This window comes from Ranitomeya imitator, chromosome 6 (genome assembly GCF_032444005.1).
Source record: "Ranitomeya imitator isolate aRanImi1 chromosome 6, aRanImi1.pri, whole genome shotgun sequence".
In the NCBI taxonomy this organism is placed as follows: domain Eukaryota; kingdom Metazoa; phylum Chordata; class Amphibia; order Anura; family Dendrobatidae; genus Ranitomeya; species Ranitomeya imitator.
The window spans coordinates 437552042-437564433 of record NC_091287.1 but is presented as its reverse complement, the minus strand read 5'-3'; the positions used below and the strand labels follow the sequence as shown (position 1 = coordinate 437564433).

The window sequence follows — 12392 nt, the reverse complement described above, 5'->3', positions numbered from 1 at the left end:
TGCCTCACAGAGACCCGACACGCCTCACAGAGCCTCGCACGCCGCACAGAGCCCCGGCACACCGCACAGAGCCCCGACTCGCTGCACAGAGCCCTGGCACACACGCACAGAGCCCCGCACGCTGCACAGAGCCTCGCACGCCGCACAGAGCCCCAGCACGCCGCACAGAGCCCCGCATGCTGCACAGAGCCCTGCACACTGCACAGAGCCCAAGCATGCCTCACAGAGCCCTGGAAGGGCCGCAAAGACCCCCGGCAGGCATGCACAGACCCCCAGCAGTCACGCACAGATCCCCGAGAGGCCCGTACAGATCCCCGGCGGGTTCAGGGTAAAGAAGAGATCCATTACTTAAAATATATAATACTTTGTTAGAAACCAAAACATGTAAAAAGTATGTAAAAAATGGAAGCAAAGTGCCAAGTAGGGGGACACCACAAAATCCCAAGTAGAATATATTTTTAGTCAAATTGGAGTTTAGATGCAATAATATCAAGCATATTTCCAAATCTATAATGAAATGAGCCCTAAGACATAACACTGCCTTAACTAAGAGACTTCCGATAATAGCCATATACATTATAACCTAGTGCAGGGGTCGGGAACCTATGGCTCGCGAGCCAGATATGGCTCTTTTGATGGCCGTATCTGGCTCGCAGACAGGGGGCCCGGGGCCGGCAAGTCAGACGCCCCTGGTCACCGCACTATGTCCGCCTCCTGCTCCCGCACACTTCCGTCACTTACTTCTATCTATAGATAAGCAGCAGTGCGCAGGCTCAGTGACGCTGCAGAGCGGCTCCTCCCATCCATAGCAGGGGGTGGCTCTCTGTATCCGCCGCCACGCCCCTGACATGCCCACTACACAAGCATCGCGTGCGGATGCTTTCTTCAGTTCCCATGTTTCCGGCGGTGCCCGGAAGCGGCAGCACCTGTTTCCATAGTGACCCGCGGCCGTCCTAGCCATGTCCTGTCACGCACTGCGGCTCCGACTCTGCCGCCTGTCCCCGGCCCTCAGGGGCCCCCGCAGGAGCCTTCATTATGTCCAGGGCCAGAACCCCGACCCCTAAACCAAGGAGTACTTCTACTACATCGACCACCAGGGACAGGTACGGGGGCACAGTGCAGCAGGAGCTCGGGCCCCTGGGGCCCATAGCTGTGATCGGCTGCAGCGTGATTTCTCCTCTTTATTTTACAGCCCGCACAGTGGTATGTATATACCGCACAGCCCGCACAGTGGTCTATCCATCCGGCTGTGCTGTATAGACCACTGTGCGGGCTGTGCTGGATAGACCACTGTGCGGGCTGTGCTGTATAGACCACTGTGCGGGCTGTGCTGGATATACCGCTGTGCGGCCTGTGCTGTATAGACCACTGTGCGGGCTGTGCTGTATAGACCACTGTGCACCCGACTAACCCGTGACGAAAAGAAGACAGCTCTTCTAGAGGTCTACTAAAGTTCTATAGCACAAGGACCAAAAGAAACCTGGAGTTGGCCCTGCTTGCAGACAAATCCACAAATTAAAGAAATAATGACTCAGAGCCTTCTTTTCACCCCACAGTACTGCCCTTTATTGAAGAAGATGGCTAAAAGAAAGAAGGATGAGGAGTATCGTACTTTTCAGCAGGAGTGGACAGACGAATTTGCCTTTGTGGAGAGAGCAGGTTCACCAGTTTGTCTTATATGCAATGATAAAATTGCATCCATGAAGCGGTCAAATATAAAGCGCCACTTTGACACACGCCATGCTTCATTTGCATCGAAATATCCTGCAGGGGACAGCAGGAAGAAAGCCTGTCAAGAGCTGCTGTGCAAAGTGCAAGCTAGTCAGCAGCAACTTGGAGTTTGGACCCAACAAGGTGACTTAAATTCGGCTAGCTTTGTTGGTGCTTTGGCAATTGTCAGAAACGGAAAACCATTCACAGATGGGGAGTATGCCAAAACATTTATGCTTGATGTTGCCAATGAACTTTTTGATGATTTTCCGGATAAAGCCAAGATTATCAAACGGATAAAAGACATGCCTCTGTCAGCAAGAACAGTTCATGACCGTGCCATCATGATGGCAAATCAGATTGAGGCATCCCAAGTGAAGGACATAAATACAGCTCTGTTCTTTTCTCTTGCTTTGGATGAATCAACTGACGTAAGCCATATATCTCAGTTCAGCATCATTGCAAGGTATGCTGTCGGTGACACGTTACATGAGGAAAGTCTTGCTGTTTTGCCTCTGAAAGGGACAACAAGAGGGGATGATTTGTTCAAGTCATTCACTGAGTTCACTAAAGAAAAAAATCTACCAATGCATAAACTTATTTCAGTGTGTACTGATGGTGCTCCAAGCATGGTAGGAAAAAACAAAGGATTTGTAGCGCTTCTTCGTGAACATGAAAAAAGACCTATCCTTAGTTTTCACTGCATCCTACATCAGGAGGCACTTTGTGCTCAGATGTTTGGTGAGCAGCTTGGTGAGGTGATGTCACTTGTCATTCAGGTGGTCAACTTTATTGTTGCCCGTGCTTTAAATGATCTCCAGTTTAAAACACTCCTGGATGAAGTTGGGAATAATTATCCTGGTCTGCTTCTGCACAGCAACGTGCGCTGGCTGTCAAGAGGGAAGGTGCTCAGCCGTTTCGCAGCTTGTCTGAGTGAAATACGAACTTTTCTTGAAATGAAAAACGTTGACCATCCTGAGTTGTCCAACACTGAGTGGCTCCTGAAGTTCTTCTATCTTGTAGATATGACTGAACATCTGAACCAGCTCAATGTGAAAATGCAAGGCGTTGGTAATACAGTTTTATCGCTTCAACAAGCTGTGTTTGCATTTGAAAATAAGCTGGAACTGTTTATCGCAGACATTGAAACAGGTCGTTTAATACACTTTGAAAAACTGGGAGAGTTTAAAGATGCATGCACAGCAAATGACCCTGCACAACATCTTGATATTCAGCAGCTAGCAGGCTTTACATCCAATCTCCTGCAATCATTCAAAGCGCGCTTTGGAGAATTTCGTGAGCACACTCGTCTTTTTAAGTTCATCACTCATCCACATGAGTGTGCACTGGACAGCACTGACCTGAGTTATATCCCTGGTGTCTCCATCAGAGATTTTGAGCTACAAGCTGCTGACCTGAAGGCTTCAGACATGTGGGTGAATAAGTTTAAATCACTTAATGAAGATTTGGAAAAACTTGCACGACAGCAAGCGGAGTTGGCAAGCAAACACAAGTGGAGAGAAATGAAACAACTCCAACATGCAGACCAGCTGATTGTCAAAACTTGGAATGCACTTCCTGTCACATACCAAACACTGCAGCGTGTGGGTATTGCTGTACTGACAATGTTTGGCTCTACCTATGCATGCGAGCAGTCTTTCTCACATCTAAAGCACATCAAGACTAACATACGTTCACGTTTAACGGATGGAAGTCTCAACGCCTGCATGAAGCTAAACCTCACCACGTATGAACCAGATTACAAAGCCATCAGCAAATCCATGCAGCACCAGAAGTCACATTAATGGTAGGAAGTATTCTATTCATCGTTGGTTAGCAACAGCATTAAAACGTTATTATGTTATAAAAAAAAGAGTTCGGAGATTTGTTGTTCTTTAAAATTAAATACAAGTCAATGTGTGCACTTTATGTACAGTGAGACTATTTAATAAAGTTCAATTATTTATTACGCTGGGTGTGCCTGCTTGTATGTACCACTTTAAGTAGTAAATGCTTTAGTTCCCTATGGGTCTGAGCCTCTCTTTTTTGTTCATTTTCTGTAAGACCAACACTTTTAAAAGGGCCACTGACAGATACAATTGCTCCAGCGGTCACTTAGTACACAAAGGAGTGTTCCTCACTGCTGCACTAAGCCACCGCTGGACCTAAACAATAATTCGCTGTAAAATAATAAAATAGACAATTGACATAACTGACAATGCGTTGTGTGACATGTCCAACATTCCAGCTTCTTTCTTCTGCGAATGCCTCAAAGCTGGCATTCTCTCAACATCAGGTGGGAAGAATGCCAGCTTCCAGTCATGCGCAGGAAAAAGAAGAAGCCAGACTGCTGGACTGATGTCATGCATCGCAAGCTCACAATGTAAGTTATTTATTTAATTTTTTACTGCTAATTACCATTGTTTCAGTCCAGTTGTGGCTTTATACAGCAGGGAGGAGCATTCCTTGCTGTACTAAGTGAACATTGGAGCGATTGATCTGTCAATGGCCCTTTAAACATATTGTACGGCTCTCGCGGAATTATATTTCAAAATATGTGGCGTTTACGGCTCTCTTAGCCAAAAAGGTTCCTGACCCCTGACCTAGTGGATGCACTCAAAAACACCTATAACTAAAGCCCAGATGTAATAGCGCTTAAAGTTATGTTATAGATACTCAGTGATCCTAATGTGGCTAAATAGAATAATTACAAGGAATACCAATAAATGTGAAAGAGGTTCAGGTAAATATAGAGCCTGTTCTATGTTAGTATAAAACCCTACCTGAAATGCCATAATAAGTAGAGAAGTCAGGTTAATATAATGCATACAGAAACATTGCTAACCCAAATCACTTGTATGTGTTTTTTGCAGCATAGATTTTGCTTGTGATTGCTTATATTTTCTGAATGATATCTTATTTAAATTAATTGTTTAATATAATATAGTTACTTTTAGTGTTTAATATAGTGCATTGATCCCAACCCCCCCTTTATTTCCTTTTAATTATACATACTGATCTAAGTACTCCATTACTGTCCTGGGGTATCCCCAGTCATGTGGTTTCCCTGTTAATTGTATTTACATCACATGTTAGTTCACCATGATATGATTGGCTTTTTGAGTTTTAAATCACATCATTGTAATACGAGTCTTAAACCATGATTGAGGGCTAGTGACTCGCCAGAAATGCATCGGTTTTAAATCCCTTGTGTCTGTGTCGTTTTAATGGATAAAGATTAAAGGATTATTGACTTTTATTTACCTTGGATGTGCTGTCTCTTCTGTGTTCTCCCTGGTTCATCATTGCTGGCGCTGCACCAGCCTGAAATAGGGCATCAATTGGTCCAATCCTCTTCTTTGCATTTGAACCAGCGGGATCAAGCTGCTTCACCCCCCTTTTTTTCCCATCCTGGTATATGTCTCTCATCCTAGCCACATCCTTGTATATATGTCCCCCATCATGGTATATCTGTCTACCATTCTGGTATATGCAAGTGTTTCTCACTAAATTAGAATATCATCAAAAAGTTAATTAATTTCAGTTCTTTAATACAGTGAAACTTTATTATACAGTCATTACAAACAGAGTGATCTAATTCAAGTGTTTATTTCTGTTAATGTTGATGACTATGGCTTACAGCCAATGAAAACAGAAAAGTCATTATATCAGTAAATTAGAATGATTAACCCCTTACTTGCCAAATTAGAAATTTTCATTTTACAGATTTTTCAGAAAAGAGCATCCCAATATTCACTTAAAATGACAATGACATGATTTCTTATTTTGAATACATTCATTTTACAAACATAACACAAAACATTGGACCTAATTATAAAAAATATAAAATCTTAGTTGCTAGAAGCAAAAGATTAGGCGTCCCAAAAAAGGACATTGGTAGACAATGGGTTAACAAAAAATACCTGCAAAGGTTTCCTAAGTATTTAAAAAGGTGTCCCCTTCCCCCACGGCCATTGGCACTCTGCGCGCATGCAGGGCGTATCTCACCCATTGATATCAATGGGCATGCGCACAGACTGCATTCGATAGCCACAGATAAAGCAGGACGGTGCAAAGATCAGCGCGCGCCTGCGCACCATGGTGGCCATCTTGCCAAAGACCAAGGGAGCAGCCGTTAAAAGAACTACAATGACAGAATCCCCCATGTAATCAGCGAAGGTAAAGCATAATACAAAGAGTGACAATGATAACTAAGTCCACCAGCCAAGGGCAGAATATGTGCTATATTTAGAGGGCACAATTAGTAGCCCAGATAGACTGAACATATATTACACAATAATGAATAAACATCACCCAGCAAAGAAAATGCTGGTAATAAAGTGACAAAGCTGCATTGTGCAAAGGCACAAATGTTAACATATGCAAAATAGTCATAATAACTCATCAAGTGTAAATAGAAATGGGGAAGCGACAAAACCATAAGACATAAATAACACTGTAAAAAAAACATGAAAAAGGCTAGCCCAAAGATAGAATCCAGGTCTTGCTTGGGGCAAAAATCATTGTGTTTTATGTTTTCTGGTGGTGTTTCTGTACTCCATTTTCTTGGTATGTATCCTGGACATGGGCTACAAGTGTCTCATCCCTTGTGTAAATAGATTATGGCAGAAGCATGTTACCTGGGCCAAGGAGAAAAAGAACTGGACTGTTGCTCAGTGGTCCAAGGTGTTGTTTTCAGATGAAAGTAAATTTTGCATTTAATTTCTAAATCAGGGTCCCATAGTCTGGAGGAAGAGTGGAGAGGGACACAATCCAAGCTGCTTGAGGTCTATTGTGAAGTTTCCACATACAGTGATGGTTTGGGGAGCCATGTCATCTGCTGGTATAGGTCCACTGAGTTTTATCAAGACAAAACTCAGCGCAGCCGTCTACCAGGAAATTGTAGAGCACTTCATGCTTCCGTCTGCCGACAAGCTTTTTGGAGATGGACATTTCATTCTCCGGCAGGACTTGTCCCTTGTCCACACTGCCAAAAGTACCAATACCTGGTTTAAAAACAACAGTATCACTGCGCTTGATTGGCCAGCAAACTTGCTTAACCTTAACCTCATAGAGAATCTATGGGGTTTTGTCAAAAGGAAGGCGAGAGACACCAGAACGAATAATACAGATGAGCTGAAGGCTGCTATCAAAGCAACCTGGGCTTCCTTAAAGGGAACCTGTCATCCCGTTTTTGAAAGATGAGATATAAATAGTGTGAAATAGGGGCAGAGCTGGGCTTTACATTAGTGTCCTTTTGGTGCCTTTATTCCCCCGGGATGCTGCTGAAATACCTTTGTGAAGTGTCCGTTTTGTCCTGTCAGTCAAGTTGGTCAGGTCGGATGGGCGTTGTAAAATAGCGGTTCCTCCCCCACCTCATGCGATTCCCTGCGAAGTTTAGTTCCGCCGTTGGCGTTATGTTTAGCGCTTGCGCAGTGAATTTGCCTCCGGTGCCTGCGCATTATGTTTTGCCCATCTGTGGGCAAAGCATAATTGACATCATTGCGCATGCGCGGGCCTTCACTTTAGCCGGGGTGCCCCGGAAGTTGTCATATCGGCAAAGTGTTATTCTGGATGCCGTATCTCATCCCACACTGCGAGCGTAAGTTTTGTGCAAAGATCGCTCGCCTGCCTATCGTTCAATTTACTGTTCTTTTTACCAATCTATATATCGTTCTTTCTGTCTAGCTATAGTTATTTCTATCTATCTATAGATCTTTCTATCTATCAATTATCTATCTATCGTTCTTTCTATCTATTATCTATCTGTCTATCTATTATCTATCATCTATTATCTATCTATCTATTATCTATCTATCATCTATCTATCATCTATCTATCATCTATCATCTATTATCTATCTATCATCTATCTATTATCTATCTATCTATCATCTATCTATCTATCCATTATCTATCTATCCATTATCTATCATCTATTATCTATCTATCTATTATCTATCTATTATCTATCTATCATCTATTATCTATCTATCAATTATCTATCTATCATCTATCTATCATCTATCTATCATCTATCATCTATTATCTATCTATCATCTATCTATTATCTATCTATCTATCATCTATCTATCTATCTATCCATTATCTATCTATCCATTATCTATCATCTATTATCTATCTATCTATTATCTATCTATTATCTATCTATCATCTATCTATCTATCTATTATCTATCTATCTTTCTATTATCTATCTATCTATCTATTATCTATCTATCTATTATCTATCTATTATCTATCTATCTATCTATCTATCTATCTATCTATCATCTATCTATTATCTATCTATCTATTATCTATCTATTATCTATCTATCTATCTATCTATTATCTATCTATCTATTATCTATCTATCTATCATCTATCTATTATCTATCTATCATCTATCTATTATCTATCTATCTATTTATCTATCTATTATCTATCTATCTATTATCTATCTATCTATTATCTATCTATCATCTATCTATCATCTATCTATCATCTATCTATCTATCTATTATCTATCTATCTATTATCTATCTATCTATTATCTATCTATCTATCTATCATCTATCTATTATCTATCTATCTATTATCTATCTATTATCTATCTATCTATCTATCTATTATCTATCTATCTATTATCTATCTATCTATCATCTATCTATTATCTATCTATCATCTATCTATTATCTATCTATCTATCTATTTATCTATCTATCATCTATCTATCTATTATCTATCTATCTATCTATCATCTATCTATTATCTATCTATCATCTATCTATTATCTATCTATCTATCTATCTATCTATCTATCTATTATCTATCTATCTATTATCTATCTATCTATCTATCTATCTATCTATCTATCATCTATCTATTATCTATCTATCTATCATCTATCTATTATCTATCTATCTATTTATCTATCTATCATCTATCTATCTATTATCTATCTATCCATTATCTATCTATCCATTATCTATCTATCATCTATCTATCTATTATCTATATATCTATCCATTATCTATCTATCCATTAGCTATCATCTATTATCTATCTATCTATTATCTATCTATCATCTATCTATCATCTATCTATCATCTATCTATCTATTATCTATCTATCTATCTATCTATTATCTATCTATTATCTATCTATCTATTATCTATCTATCTATCTATTATCTATCTATCTATTATCTATCTATCTATCATCTATCTATTATCTATCTATCTATCATCTATCTATTATCTATCTATCTATTTATCTATCTATCATCTATTATCTATCTATCTATCTATCTATCTATCTATCTATCTATCTATCATCTATCTATTATCTATCTATCTATCATCTATCTATTATCTATCTATCTATCTATTATCTATCTATCTATTATCTATCTATCTATCTATCATCTATCTATTATCTGTCTATCTATCATCTATCTATTATCTATCTATCTATTTATCTATCTATCATCTATCTATCTATCTATCTATCCATTATCTATCTATCTATCCATTATCTATCTATCCATTATCTATCTATCCATTATCTATCTATCTATTATCTATCTATCTATCTATCGTTCTTTCTATCTATTATCTATCATCTCTTATCTATCTATCATCTATCTATTATCTATCAATCTTTCTATCTATTATCTATTTATCGTTCTTCCTGTCTATAGTTATTTATTTCTATCTATTGTTTTTTCTGTCTATCTACCTATTATCTATCTATCTATTATCTATCTATCTATCTATCTATCTATCATCTATCTATCATCTATCTATTTATCTATCTATCATCTATCTATTATCTATCTATCTATCATCTATCTATCTATCTTTATATCTATCATCTATCTATTATCTATCTATCTATCTATCTATCTATCTATCTATCTATTATCTATCTATCATCTATTTATTATCTATCTATCATCTATCTATCTATCTATCTTTATATCTATCATCTATCTATTATCTATCTATCTATTATATATCTATCTATCTATTATCTATCTATCTATCATCTATCTATCTATTATCTATCATCTATTATCTATCTTTCATCTATCTATCTATCTATCTATCATCTATCTATCATCTATCTATCTATTATCTATCTATCATCTATTATCTATCTATCATCTATCTATCATCTATCTATCTATCTATCTATCTATCTATCTATCTATCTATCTATCTATCATCTATCTATTATCTATCTATCTATCATCTATCTTTCTACAGTTCTTTCTATCTTTCTCTTTTCAGCTAACTACACCCATCTAACTTTCTTATTCCTTCTTTCTATCTCTTTATCTAACTCATCTAAGAGCAGGTTACATACAACATACAACCGGCAACATAAACACTGTGATATACACCCAACGATATACAACTTGTAACCTACCACATTTTACATGCAACATACCACTTTGAACATACTATGTGCGACATGCAACGTACGACGACAACATGCGACATACGATAACATGCGACACACATAACATGCGACTACATGCGATATGCAACATCTGGCGACATTCAACTTGAGTCTACATGCGAATACATGCGACTTGCAACAACATGCGACGACATGCCACATGACACATGCAACTACCTGACACATCCAACAACATGCAACTACATACAGCATGCGACAACATGCGACATGCCACAATATGCGGATACATGCGACATGGAACAACATGCCACCACATGCGACACGCAACAACATGCAACTACATGTCACATGCGTCAACATTCAACGACATGCAACATGCGACTACATGCAACAACAAGCACCCTGCAACATGCCACTACATGCTTCCACATGCGGCATGCAAAACCATGTGACATGCAACAACATGCGACTACATGTCACATGCAACTACATGTGGCAACGTGCGAGTACATGCGACATGCAGCAACATGTAACTACATGAAACAACATGCGACCACATGCTGCATGCAAGAACATGCCACAGGCAACAACATGCAACTACATGTCACATGCGGCAACATTCACCAACATGCGACATGCAACATGTGCCAACATGCGACTACATGCAACAACATGCACCGTGCAACATGTCACTACATGCTTCCACATGCAACATGCCAAAAAATGATACATGCACCAATATGCGACTACATGTCACATGCAATAACATGTGGCAACGTTCAAGTACATGCGACATGCAGCAATATGAAAATATATGCAACAACATGCGCCATGCAACATGCAACTACATGCGACCACATGCGGCATGCAACAACATGTGACATGCAACATGCCACTACATGTGACCACATGAGATTACATGCGAAATTCTACATTACAAAAAATGAAACATACCACAGCATGCAACGTGCAAATACATCACACAACATGCGACATGCAACTACGTGCGACATGCTCAACCATCCGTCAGCATTCACAATTCATAACCGTGCGACATGCGATAGCATGCACGTTGCGACATGCAGCATGCACCGTACTAAACATACATACAAGACATACATACAGTACATATAACATAGATTACATACTCACCATCACTTGTCACTTTTATCCCCGAAGCCAGTGTCATCTATAAAATAAAAAAAATAAAAATAAAGAAAAAAACAACCCTGTCCACAGAAATCCGATGTTAACGTGTGTCCCACGACGATCTCCCGTGGAGAGCAGGAGCATCTGCAGATGAGACTGCTCTCCAGGGGCTCAAGGAACACAATGATGGTAGAAAAGTATCCTTCAACATTGTGTTACTCTCAATGTATTCCTACACCACTTTTTGAAAATACTCCCTGGCCTCACTGCTGCCAATGCTGTTCAAGCAGCCTTGCCAAAAATTGAGACTATGACAAATGGTTACCCTCTTCAGTGATGCACTGCAGGAGACATTATCTCCTGTCATCGTGTCACTGAGGGTCCTACAAATCAGAGACATCACCCGATGTCACTGTGCTATAGGGAGGGGAAATAGTTTTGGGAAACACAAGAACGTTGTTGGACTCCGGCGAAGACAGGTATTTTACGGTTTGTTATTTTAGTGTTTATTACAGGTCCAGAACTGTGGTAAGTATGGTGAAATGAAGAATATTAAAAAAAAATTTTGGAAAAAATGTGTGTGTCTGTTATTAATCCTTTACTATCATTGGATTACTAACGGATAGGTGTCTTATTGACGCCGCTCCGTTATTAACCCAGCTTAATGTCACCTTACTATCGCAAGGTGACATTAACCCATTATTACCCCATATCCCACCGCTACACGGGAATGGGAAGAGAGGGGCTAAGTGCCGGAATTGGCGCATCTGACAGAAGTGCCATTTCTGGGGCGGCTGCGTACTGGTGTTTGTAGCCGGGGGTGGGGGCCAATATCCATGGCCCCTCCCTTGGCTATGAATATCAGCCCGCAGCTGTCTGCGTAGCCTTTCTGGCTATAAAATATAGGGGGACCCCACGACAATTTTTTTAGGTGGGCCACCCTATTTTTATAGGCAGTAAAGGCTACGCAGACAGCTGTGGGCTGGTATTCATAACAGGCTACAAATATTGGTCCACGGTCGTCGGCTTTCCCCCTCTGGCGCAGAAAATTGCGCGGGAGCCCACGCCGTTTTTTTGGGTTTTTTTTTTTTTTTTTGGTGAAACTC

At 39.8% G+C, this 12392-nt stretch overlaps 1 protein-coding gene across 1 annotated transcript; it reads left to right on the top strand.

Annotated features, from left to right (window-relative positions):
* Window positions 1-1577: 1577 nt before the first annotated feature.
* On the top strand, window positions 1578-3515 carry LOC138643415 (protein FAM200C-like). Its single transcript, XM_069732329.1, has one exon. The coding sequence runs from the start codon at window positions 1578-1580 to the stop codon at window positions 3513-3515; it is 1938 nt and encodes a 645-aa protein (XP_069588430.1).
* Window positions 3516-12392: the final 8877 nt, after the last annotated feature.